Source organism: Hippocampus comes, unplaced genomic scaffold (genome assembly GCF_001891065.2).
Source record: "Hippocampus comes isolate QL1 unplaced genomic scaffold, H_comes_QL1_v1.1 scaffold36, whole genome shotgun sequence".
Taxonomy (NCBI): Eukaryota; Metazoa; Chordata; class Actinopteri; order Syngnathiformes; family Syngnathidae; genus Hippocampus; species Hippocampus comes.
This window is the reverse complement of record NW_017805695.1, coordinates 3655446-3668393: the sequence shown is the minus strand read 5'-3', so window position 1 is coordinate 3668393 and position 12948 is coordinate 3655446. Positions and strand designations below refer to the sequence as shown.

At 40.3% G+C, this 12948-nt stretch overlaps 1 protein-coding gene across 2 annotated transcripts; it reads right to left on the bottom strand.

The window, feature by feature from the left end:
* Positions 1-1553: 1553 nt before the first annotated feature.
* On the bottom strand, positions 1554-12177 carry pwwp2b (PWWP domain containing 2B). 2 transcript variants are annotated; one of them, XR_002169719.1, is made up of 4 exons: positions 11594-12177; positions 6976-8701; positions 3002-3065; positions 1554-1761 (listed from the first exon to the last, which is right to left on the bottom strand). XR_002169719.1 is itself a non-coding variant. In XM_019882208.1 (3 exons), exons 1-2 carry the CDS (start codon positions 11731-11733, stop codon positions 6976-6978), a joined length of 1866 nt encoding a protein of 621 aa, XP_019737767.1. In that variant the 5' UTR covers positions 11734-12177; the 3' UTR covers positions 1860-3065. The 2 variants fall into 2 exon arrangements, 1 of the variants encoding a protein (XP_019737767.1); XM_019882208.1 differs by lacking the exon at positions 1554-1761 and having other exon boundaries at positions 1860-3065.
* Positions 12178-12948: the final 771 nt, after the last annotated feature.

Below are 12948 nucleotides of genomic sequence, written 5' to 3'. Positions count from 1 at the left end.
AGCGAAGCGTTTCGAAATGCAAGAGTCAGTGCTTATGAAATGAGAGCCGGTGTGCGGGGTGGGGTTGGTGTACAGCTGAGACACTATTACAAAATGTGCGGATCAAGTGATACAGAACAGGGACACGTGGATCAGCTCGCCGTGAATAGAATGTCCACTGAGCTGCGAACTACAAACACGCACACGCCTTATGAAACTCGAACACCACTACTCTTCATGGGTTTTTGAGAAAGGCAAAGGAAAGCCCTGGAGGATGGCTGATGAAAGAAGATACAGGCAAAGAGAAAGCGAGGGCCCAAAATATATCCGTAAACAAGTGTGCTATTCTTTCTACGGTATTTGATACGTTTTTTTTTTAATAGATTTAAGTGAATGCTTTGTGACAAGAGCAAAAATTCACACCAGCGTAGTAGTTTCAACAGCAGTCTGGAGTTTTTTGAATCCGAAAGTGACCCAAAAGAGGACGTCTATGTCTCGATCAATGGTTCCCAACTTGCTTTGGCTTGTTTAGCCCAGAACTATAATTTTTAGGAATTTTTCATTTTGTTCAAATGAAACCAAATGTAATAATGCCTTGAAAATAAGTCACAGAAACACAAACATGTAAAGAAAAAAAACTGCCTTTGCTATTCGTGAGCCATATAACATTTTCCTGAAAAAGCTGGCGCTCCTTTGAATAAGACCCGCTTTTCAACATTTAAATTTTAACATCAGGAAGAAAACACTTAAGAAAACTAATCGGACCCACTGTGGCAGCTTTTCTTTCTTTTCATCACTCATTTCAGCTTTACTTCGGCACTTGAGTTAACAGTGGCTGGGCCACAGGTTATTGATCTTAGAAATGACACAGGTCAACCATGTTTTTGAATCAGAGATGAAAATAAACTTTTCTTGATGATTTTTTTGACAGTGATTATGAATTTGCCCTCGTTTTTTCATGAGCACATCAGATTTTCATCATAATAGGTAATATACTAATATATTTAGTCATATTTATGAGTGAGGGGTTAGGTTCAGCATGGTAGAATTTTTCATTCAACGTCCTAGCTCTAAATTACAACACAAGGTAAAATCCGTATTGCGCAAGGCCAAACTTCAATACAAAATAATTTAAGGATTTCAAAAGATTTCTATTCTACATCAGCGTCAAAAATACATTTTGGAACACAGAAAGCCATCTCCAATTGAAATGTATTAAACCATGCACCATTCTTTGGGAAACGCTGGTCTAGGTAAACCCCGATTTAAAATAATAAGTGTCATTTTGCTCAAACCTTGGGAGTTATTTTTAACCCTTGAGCATTCAAGCTGACATAGGACAAAATTGCAAGTTTTCCTCCTGACCTGTTTACCTTAAACCATCTTCAAGCCGAAAAATAAAGCAACGATCTTGAATAAATTTTGCTCAAAACTCAGCAGGCAGTTTAGCACAAAAATGACTTTTGTGTGTATATGTGTTAAACACACAAAAAAATACACATGCACACCAAATATAGACACAGCCATTCACAATAGCCCTGATATATTGCTTGTATATTTTATTTTATGCACTGTACATGTAAAAAAAAAAAAAAAAGGAAAAAAAAAGTAGCCAAGAACATTGACCAATATGGGCAACAGTTGATAGCCATGTTGCACATACATGGGACACATTTCCCCTCTCAGACATACATACATTTAGAATCTTGTGTAAGGCTGCCAGGAAAACTAGCCGGGCTTGATGGCAGTCAACGCAGAGAGCATCATCACAATGGTGGTCGTCTGCTCCCATTAAAAAAAAAAAAAATAAAAAAATACTTCCCTCGTTGGCAATCAATGAGCCATTTTTCTGCTGATCATAGCTAAGCTTTTGGAGCCAGGCGGATATTAGAAGGCCTGTGTGCAGTTTTTTTTTTTTTTGACTGTGCTTAACAGCAGCCGTTTCTGCTTTACTCTGGCCCCTCCCTTATTCAAACAGTGCTGCTTTCAACACTACGAGAAGTTGAATTCACAGTATTCTTACAGCATGTTATTCTTCCGAACGTCAATCATAAAGCTTTAAGTGATACTGCATAGGGAGTGTCGACACATATTTGACCCATGTCTGTCCAGTGGAAATGTCACGTGGGATTTTTGTAGTGTGTGGTCGATGAGCGGACAATACAGTGTACACAACCATCCAAAACAGGGGGGAAAAATGTAGACAAGACTAAACTTAAAAGATTTTTTTTTTCCTATCTCCAAGGCCATGGATAGTCAACCACAAATATTTTTATAACGCCCCTGCTGCCTATCAGGGCTGTTTCTCACAATAGTGTTTCAGAGAGTGAGCTTACAGCAGGCCACCAAGGTACAGATAAAGTGCTTTTTTTTCTTAATGCTTTAAATAATTACAAGTGATGGAAAACATTGTCACAAAAAAGGAGGGGGTTGACACATCTAAAGTTGAAAATGAAATGTAAGGGTGACGTACAATGGATGACGATCAGTATAAACATGCACTAATCCAAGTAATGTCGGATGGAACACTGGTCACTCAAGAGTAGGAACAGTTACTACTGTCACTGGATGGAGCTGTTCACATTTTGGAGATGTGAGATTATTAAAAAAAAAAAAAAAAAAAAAAAGCGTAAGACTTTTTGAACCCTTCCGTTAAATGTCCTTGTAGAAACGGTGGGTAGCGGCGCTCGCAGTGAGTCATGCCAGCAGCACACTGGGATGTTTTTCCAGATAGATAGACGGATTGTGAAAATATAGCAATAAATACATTCTGGTTCTTGTTATGTCGCTCGCTGTTGCGTTCTATCGAAATATGATTGGAGGTACAAAATCCCCCCACCCCAGAAACAAAACAGGAATAGTCCCAGCAGACCATGCGGCGAATGGCCCTTTACGTTTGCTCCCACATCCTAAACTATCCTCCACCTTGGCTGCCATTTTACAACAGCCTTGTGAAAAAGAAACGAAAGAAGGGGAGTGGGGGCAACAGCATATAAATAGTCGCCGAGGCAACCGCACATACTCCCTCCTGGGTCTTGATGACAGGGTCTGAGAATTCACGAGATCTCCCTTCAGCGGCCAGCTTCCTGCACAAGAAAGAGCACAAAGTAAAGACAATGAGCAAATAACCAAAGTTTTATTCTTTCTTTTGTTGGAAGTTTCAACACAGATGTGAAACCTCGATCGACAACCATCTTGCCTTTTGGCACAACGAAATAAGTATACAATTTAAATGCTTGTTTTGTCTAACAGGAAGAACAACGATATTCCACAGAGATATGCAAAGTTTGTTCTGTTTTTTTTTTTTTTTAAACAGTACTTATATAGTTAAAAAAGGAAATGAAATACCGGTATATATTATTATGTATTTTTGCAACATAGGTATGATGTGGCGATAGTCAATGTGTTGTGCAATTCACATTACTCATGATGGCTACAGGTTGCATTCTTCAGCAATGTGTAAGTCGCAGTTGGGTGTGAAAGTTTAAAAAAATAAATAAATGGCAGCATTGGCTCTCCCTTGGATCAACTCACCGTGTGTCACAACAATGTGTAAGGTAAAAATGGCAGACCATTGGAAATGCGACTGTTACAAGAAGCTTGTGATTGATCAAAATGTTTGTTATGTTAAATCTACACAGACTGTCAACAACCAACCAAAATCCAAAACCCTTATGAGAGAGAGAGAGAGAGAGAGAGAGAGAGAGAGAGAGAGAGAGAGAGAGAGCAGATCCGAGCAGTAAGACTCGTAAATTGATGCTAAAGTTTTTGGTCTGATGCTATTGAATATTTTTAGAAGCATTTATTCTATTGATTATTCCATCAATTAATCAAATAATTTGCATTAAAGTGTGTTACAAACAATATATTCCTTTCCGATTACTGTTCATCAACCAATTATTTCTATTTTATGTTTAGTTAAAAAAAAGTGTATATACATATATATATATATATATATACACACACACACACACACACACACCAAAAAAAGAACTAAAGAATCAAACAAAATGACAACAGAGGGATTGATGTCATACTCAGCAACCTTTTTGAAACTGATAGCTTAACTGGTTCGGTCATTGTTTTCCCAAGTAAAAGCAGATTTTTTTTTTCTCCCATGTCTTATTTTGATTAAACACAAAGGCGAGTTGTCTGCTTTTACGAAGGACGACAGATGTGAATGAATAATTAAAGTTGAGAGGCTCAAATCAGAGCATTTGGGCAATTCTTAGTTGAACAATGGCTCTAAATCAGAGGTGCCCAAGTCTGGTCCTCAAGAGCCCCTATCCAGCCTGTTTTAGATATCACCTTCCTCCAACACACCTGCCGGATTACGATCCTGATCATTTGAATCAGGGAGACATCTAAAACAGGCTGGGTAAGAGCTCTTGAGGACCAGACTTGGTCACCCCTGCTCAAAATGATGACTCCATTATGAACCCTTTCAGGGACAGCGGTTACTACAGTGGACGGCTTATCATGTTACAGGTTGTCGTTATTGGTGCATGAAAGGGTTATGATAGTTGTTGATTAGTATAATAATCAATTCGTTGTCGATTCATCGATGCATTTTGACTCCTCTATTATAAAACAAAACAAAAACGGTTTGCCAATAGCCGATGAGAAACAAAAGACTCCAGCCTATTCAAATGGGAGTGTCACTGTCCAGTACTTCCCTACATGTTATTCAGAGATGATGCAACATACAGCCAGGCGTTGACCATCATTAGTCGAAGGGTCAGCTGCTGTATATAGTTCGTGGCAAGCATTAGCAGCCAAATGCACAGTTGCCATCAAAAGAAGAGTGCTTTTTATTGTCTTCTTATTATAAAGAGTACTATTTAAACTTTAACCTTCAAGTCTCGTTTTGAAATTTCACACTTGAAACTAAAACAATCCGATTAAAAGGTGCATCTGCACAACTTCAATATGTTATATTGTCTTTTGTATTAATAATAGTAGTTAACTTTTTTTTTTTTTTTTAATCCTGGCATGGCTCATGAGAATTCCAAGTTACTGATGAAAACACACCATCAGTTTGTTTCTTCCATGGAGAATTTGACTCAGGAATGAATCAATTTGGTTACAATAAAGGGTCAACACTTTTATTTAAACTATTTTTTTCAGAAGAGATGCAAGTTTACTCATTCTTTGCACTGATTCCGAATCTGTAGAGATCAGGTTTTCATAATATTATGAAAACAAAAAAATATATATCATATGTACTTAAGCAGAGGTGCCCAACCAGTGGGTCGTGATCGACCAGGAGCTCGCGGAATGGTCCGAAGTCGATCACGAGGGGTGTGTGTGTGGGGGAACCAACCCAAAAAATGTGTGTGTCTGTGTGCATGTTATTAATATGATATTTTTTTTGTGTTAGTGCACACTGCACCCTTAGCATCCTATGAGTCTCGCGTTCACGAAAAGTATTCAAAAAAATAAAACAAAATAAAAAAGCAGGTCACCTTTAACCTACGGTGGCGCATGACCTGCATCACCGGAGGTTATTAGCTGTCAGCAGTCTGCAATTGCAGCTTGTGATCAGAGCTGTTGCGCTCTCTCTTCTATCGTTATTATTCTTTTCATTCAGTTTGTTTCATGTACAATTCACCGAGGGTACTGGCAAAGAATGGGAATCTGGAGGGCCGAGAGAAGCATCTTTAAATGGTACACGTGAGCTACGATAGTTAACACCCTGCAAAAGTGCATCCCATAACTCCGCGTCAGGTCTCGACAAAGGTAGGCAGTGATTTCCTTTTCACAAACCCACAAACTCTTGTGCCTACTTTATTTTTCGGTCTCTTTCATCTTAGGGGCCGTGATGGCTGTTGCTCATCATGGCATGCGTGTGCGGTAACGGGTCGATCGCGGGAGGTGGGGTTGATCGTAAAGTAGATCGCCGGTCAAAAAAGGTTAGGCACCCCTGTACTTGAGTAATTTATTCAGTAATACTTATGAATGAATAGTTAGGTTCAGCAACAGGTAGAATATATATATATATATTTTTTTTAAACGTCAGCTCGTGAACCCAACGATCGTGGCTAGTTATGCTCTTCCCACTTCGATGTCAACCACAGGCATATAAAAACTGTTTTGGTCATTAAGAAACGCGAGTTCACTGACTATTGCCTCCGTAATCCATCATAGCTGCAACAAAGAGGACATTGTGTTACAAGGTTGCATCAAACACACCGTAACATGTGTGCTAACTCCGGCTAGCTTCCAGGCACGATTGTCATTACGTCAGAATTTTTTTTCTATTTGTTTTTGCGCTCTACAGTTTTACTTATACAATATTGCACTGTGTGAAATTTATTGACCATTTAAGATCTTTAATTTGTGAGAGCACTAAGTGTCATAAAAAAAGTTCTGATTTAGTTTATTGACTTGTAAATGTAATTTGTTTGCATTATTATTTTGTCCTGCACTAATGGTATGAGATTTGAATGTGCTCTTGTTTTCTTCATGCACTTCTTAGGTATTGGAGTTCAGGAGTATTAGCAGATCATCCAAATCGGGTAAATCGGACTCGCATGCAAAAAATGTGATCTGACATCCCTGCAACATACACATGCTTGTCCACTTTTAGACAAAAGTCAGTTCTTTGAGCAAATTGATTTGACTTTGGCAAAATACCTCATAGCTGGCATTGGCACAAAGATGAATCAAGAGCAAAAACCAGTGAGTTCCTTTTGAAAGAATTGTAATCTTCAATCACAATAGGAAGATTTCATCTGCTAATTAATTTACATGTTTCGTTTTGCTTGAAACATCTCACATGGATTTTCATGAAAAGGCCAGTGACTCAAGACTCCATTTTCCAGATCTTGAAATAAGTACATTTCCAAAGACTGACGTAATAGTCGTTCATAAAAAAATAATGATTAAAAAAAAAAAAAACAGCGGAATATCTCTAAAAACCCTGAATAATTAATGAAAAATTCTGGCATGACTTAATGCACAAAACACCAGCCTTTTGTCAGCGTGTCAACTAACCTATGTGTCGCAGTGAGAAAGTAGTGACGTAATCTCTGGGCTCATGTGTCCAACAGCCTTGGCTGCCTCCAAGATGGCTCTCCGGTACATCCCTTTCTTTTTGCGGTTGAAACGGGACCTGAAGAGCTCTCTGAACGGTGAAAGTTTGGCAACAGAGAGCTGAGATGTGGTAGGGGAACCAAACCATGCCACTTTTGCCTGGGGCCACTGGGCCTCGCATGTGGCAGTCTCCTCTTTTCGGGTGCCGCTGATGCTGAGGACACGTGCCGGCCACCAGGGGAAGCCATGGATTTTTCCCCACACAATGTCTCCCACCGCCACAGCGTGACCTTCTTCGGTCACACATTTTGTCATGCTGCGAGTGTGTAGACGCACAGTGAGCGGGGGCACTGTCTTGCAATCGTCCCGTGAAGGTAATGAAGATGAGGTTACAGAGAGGTCTTCGCCAGGTGCTAAATCACAGAGCTCTGGTGACGTACCATCAGAGCTGAAGGACTTGGACTCGTCTAGGCTGTCGCTGCTGCAAACTGACAGGCTGGACGAATCTGCTTTTCGTTTACGGAAATTGATGAGAAGTGTTAGGTCATTGTGGCCACGCTCCGCTTCCTCTCCAGAACTCCCTGACCACAACTCTAGAGAGTTCTTGCCTTCCCCCGAGTCCTCAGAGTGGGTGAGGCAGGGTCCTGGCGCCCGTGGACTTCGTCTTCTGGCATCTCCCACAAGTTCAGCTTCATACTCGACCATGCCCTCGTCACGTTCCCTCTGTGGGTGTCTCAGGCGGATATTTGGAGATGGTAAATCCTGACACACGGTTGTGAACGGCCTTGTCAGTTTGAGTTTGGGAATGGATACAGTGAGACCAGACCGTCGAGCGTCTAAAATGTGTCTTTGCTCCTTAGTAGGAGTGGAGGGCAGCTTGCCGTTCTCTCCCAAGCCATTATGCGCTAGCTGCTTGGGACAGAATGGTTTTACTGAACCGTGGACTCTCGAAGGGATCTTCATGACCTCTCCCTTGCCCTGTGGAGTGCTGTACGAAATCTTTATGACTGGACTGTGGGGAATAACGTCGCCTCCGGGGAATTTCTCCCCTTCAGGTTCACTCCTTTTGTCCTTCCTGAGACGTTTGCTGTCAATGCTGGTGCCATTTTCCCGTCTCTTATTGTCCTTGGCTGCGACTACATCATTTTTCTTTGAGAGCTTATTAGGTGTGTCTTTGTCATCTCCATCATTGTCACTGTGTAGTGTATTTTCTTTTCTGGAGTTCTTTGCCATCAAGCCATCTTTGCTGTCCTCATCACTATTCAAGGTGTTTTTGCACTTTTCACAAAGTACCTGCCGAGGCCGCAGACGTATGGTACTCATCGTCATGCGGCCAGGCTCTCGTGTCCGTCTCTTCTTCCTCTTTATGGGTCGGGGAGGGGGCTGTGGTACCCATTGGTTGTAGCTGTGGCGTACCCATAAAGGCTGGGGGAAGGGGGCTCCTTCAAAATAAGGAGGGTATGGCGTCTGCCCAGCTGGCACTGGTGTGGGAACTGGGCAAAGTGGAGGCGCAGCAGCTATACTGCTTTCAGGCAGAGTATTTTCATCCTTTGGTCTTTGTGATGCCTGGCTGGAAGCTATGGAATCTTGCTCCTCACCCAGAACCTCTGGTATTTCACACGTTGTTTTAGATCCAGGGAAGTCCACTGGTGTTGCTGCAAAATCTGGCAAACAGAAGAGCCCGGTCCTGAAACGAAAAAGAGGGGAGAAACATAAGAATAAACTCAATTAAGAATCTCGTGATGTATTAAAAGTAAAGTAAATTCAAACACTCCAAACACCTTTTTGAGGTTTACAGAGCAATAACATTCACAGATTAAGTTTCGTGTATTTTATTTTACCACATCAGATCCATGTGAATGCAGTGCAAATTAATACATCGGTGTTTGATCTCAACTTAAAATACAAACAGTCCAAAACCTAAAAGAGTAGTAGAGAGAGAATGAAAAGAAATTAGGAGCTGAAGTCATTATTTTAGAATAAGGAAGTTGTAATATTACTGTCATAAATATCTGCTGGACAGTTTCATAAAGAAATGGTCAATGTAATTGTCAGCTTAGCACCGTTATAAATACAGACGGTCCTCATTTTGTGATGGTACAGTGTGACAATTTCAAGGTTACGAAAAGCGTCCAAATGAACTACTTTGTGCAGCAGTATGAGAATATGTCATTTGCATCGCAAGAAGGCAGTATCCGCCATACTGTTTTGAGTTTTCACATTTTAATATTTGTGCCCTGGAGGTGTTTTTCATATTATTTACATTTTATGCCATTTCATAGTTAGCGACAGCGTGCAATGATCTATTTTGTGCAGCGTCATAAGAATACATTACCATGCTGCACAAAAAAGGCACACTCAGTTGCTGCCATCAAGCTAAAATCCGTGTTTCACACAGATATTCTCTGTAATTATATTATTGCGCATTGAACTTGGTAGATTTCTTCAGACTTTTGCATTTAGTTCCGTGAGAGAATTTTGACATTCACGTGTTGAAATTTTTTATTTATTCCCTTGAGGATAACTTTTGTTCTTGTCATATTTTACTTTTCTAACTTCATGAATGTGCTCACAACTACTCTGAATGTTACATACTGTTTTGTTAAGCGCTTTGTTACAGCTGCCGCTGTTGTGAAAGCGCTATATAAATCAGCATGTATTGTATTGTATTGTATTGCATAACAATGTGACTCTTTTCCAGTTCAGCCTGAACTCATACTTCGTAGATAGATAGATAGATAGATAGATAGATAGATAGATAGATAGATAGATAGATAGATAGACAGATAGATAGATAGACAGATAGATAGATAGAATTACATTTTTTGATTTAAAAAAAAAGAACCGAAATGGTATTAAAGCAGACTTTATTTAGGGAGATCTTTTTTTTTACTTTTGTTGTACTCTGACTGGACGAACTGTGCAACCCTTCTTTTCACCTGTACCTTGAAAATTTGCAGGGCTTGGGGACAAACGGGTACCATCAAGTTATTTTGCATCCAAGAAAAGATGTAATGTGGTGACATATTTGTGTTTATTTTCATGTATACTTGCCTAAAACTGACCAAACAGACACTTTGTGAAGGCTGCCCTGCAATAGTGTTGCTTTCATTTCATTTTCACAAGACAAAGACACTAAGGGATAACCAGGAGCCCCGATCTCCTAATCCCCAAACCTCTTGACTGCAAAAAAATAAACCCACGAATCACTTGGGATGCTGAGGTATACTCATGATGAGGAGTCAGGAGATTTGTTAATGTATTTATTTACACATTCCTGGCTACTTTGGGGTAATGCGTGTGGTGAGATTATTCATTAGTGCACATTAAGTGAGCTGGCTATCCCAGGGGAAGAGGCAGTCACCACTGAATAAAGGTCTCTTGGTGCCCCCCTAGCCCCCCCAGCCCCTTCCCCTCATTGATGTGGCACATTGGTACCACAATACTCACCTGGAAATCAACTTCACAGTATGCACACAGTGCTACTGCCTGTGACAGGCAACAGACAAGATGGGTCATGCATACCACAAGGACACAGTGTATAAAGCTCAATATGATGACATGTCATGTTGTATGCAGCATTAAGTAAAGGTCTAAAAGAAGATGACATTAAACATTCTATGTATTTTCGAATCAACAACAGGATATGTTAAGAAGCAAGAACTAAGTCAGCATATTGTGACCTTAAATTGAGGCCTATTTAAAATGAGGGAAGGGTCATGTGAAAAGCAATCTACACATAGTTTGAGAGCAACTCTGTCCCAACTGATTCTGCTCATCTATTAATAGTATAAGGTGCACAATGCTTACAAAAAGGCTGACATGTGACACACACACACACACCCAGAGCAGAGAAGACATTATTACACATTGTGACTTGCCAACAATCTATGCCTATATGGCCTTCTCATTTGAAAAGTGCTGTCTTTTAACTGACAGAAGATTCAATTTCTCAAACACAACCCAAGTTATTACTTGGACACTCGGGTTAAAAACTGTCAACACTCCGGGGTCACCTAAAATCATTATACTATTCCATCTGTAAATAGAACAAAAAGATGTTTTTTTTTAATCAACCTAGGTACAATACCTCAGTTTATATAAAAGAGGCACCACTAAGGAAAATAAGTCAAGACTGCATACAACGATGTTTTGAAACAGTACATATTTACTGAATGCCGTACAGACAGTTCGTTATTTTTACTGAATACGTAAGAGCTGATCTGTATGATTAGCGCTAACAATAAGCTATAGATGAACCCACTGACATTAGCTATTGTTCAAATAACACCATTTCCAATCTCACTAAATGGGGCACATATCTTGACATCCACGAAATACAAGTGGTGAAAGGACGCACTTATCTAATTTACCGTCAACTATTACGATAATAGAGATATTAGCTACAAGGCTAGCGCGATAGCTAGACTGTCAGCTACCATAACCCATATGCTTTTCGTATTGGGGCCCAGGCGGCTAACAAGCCTTCGTTAGTCGTTAGCATCCAAGGTGCGTTAGCCAAGTCAAATTAATTTGAACCCCAAATTATCAAAGTGAACAGAAAAGAAATGACACTCACTTCTTGTTGCAGTCAAGTAATATGCCCGTGTAGCTCCTTTCTCGGTAGGTCAGCGTCACCAATAGCGTATCGTTAACTATTTGATCGATAGTGACAGGTAGCCGAGAGCCGGCCAGCAGCTCCTCGGCCGCAGCCTCCATGTTTCCCGTGGTGAAGTGTCCGGCTCGGCGGTGCTCGATCCGGGCCAAGGGAGCCACGGTCGCGTCGGCTAAAGCTCCGTCTCCCCTTCGCTATTGAGGCAGGAGGCTACAGCAGGGCATAAAATGACGCCATCACCCCTACCGAGTCAATTACACCAATACTGCCACCGCTGACATCACACTGGCTGTGCAAGCAAGAGAAGCGAAAAGCGCTCAAGACAAGGCCTTCCCTTTCTCTGCCTCACGTTGACTTGCTCACAGTCATTATTGGCAACCTTTTACCTCGGAAATGTCTTAGGTTTTGTCGGCTTGACGAACACCACGGGATTTTTACACGATGGTTCAGGCAAAATGTATTCACATTAATTTGAAGAGAATGTATTACAGCTAACAATGTACACAGTACAACAACACCGGTAATAGCTATATTTTGCCATTGCAGTTAGGCATTTGCTGTAAAAATCTACTCTTCAATCTTTTTGCAAGATTTGATTTCAGAAAATAAATGTTGGATGAAGTCACCTCGAACTGACTCACGATTATGCCTGTTCTGACTGGATCGGAGCTAAATTTGTTTAAAATTGTGGTGCATTAGTTGGTTCGTTTTATAAATAGCACTCTGTGTTATATAAATCTGGTCACAATGATGATCATCAAATGTCACATTTATTTTAGTACGTTCATACTTACTATAGATATTAAATGAGCACACTCCTGATAGGATTATTTGTTTAAAATATTAAACTTCATTCAATAACATTACAACACTTATAAATGGATTTCTATAGTCTATTTTGAATAGAAATGTGATGCATCATAATCATTCGGATGTCTCCTGGGTTGATCGCAAAGTAATTTTCACCATGTCCAACCTGATCCAGCAATTCCCTCATCTTACATCCAGAGAAAGTCAACAAAAAGCAATATTTGATAACAATTAAATGACATCAACATGGGTTCTTGCTTATGAAAGTAGGTCAGACTGCCTTCCACATCTTCATGTGCGACTGCTGAAATGTGCACAGCAGCTGTGCCCCTCAGGTCTGTTTATTCTCAGCATTTTTTAAATTTATTTATTTTTTAACCTTAGCATGGCTGCTAGGATGAGTTTCCATTTCAGATCTGTCTTGACAGATTTGGAAGGCCGAAAAATGTCAGACACTAATGATACAATAATTATTTTTTTGTCAGTGATTCTGATTCACAGCCAGGGTG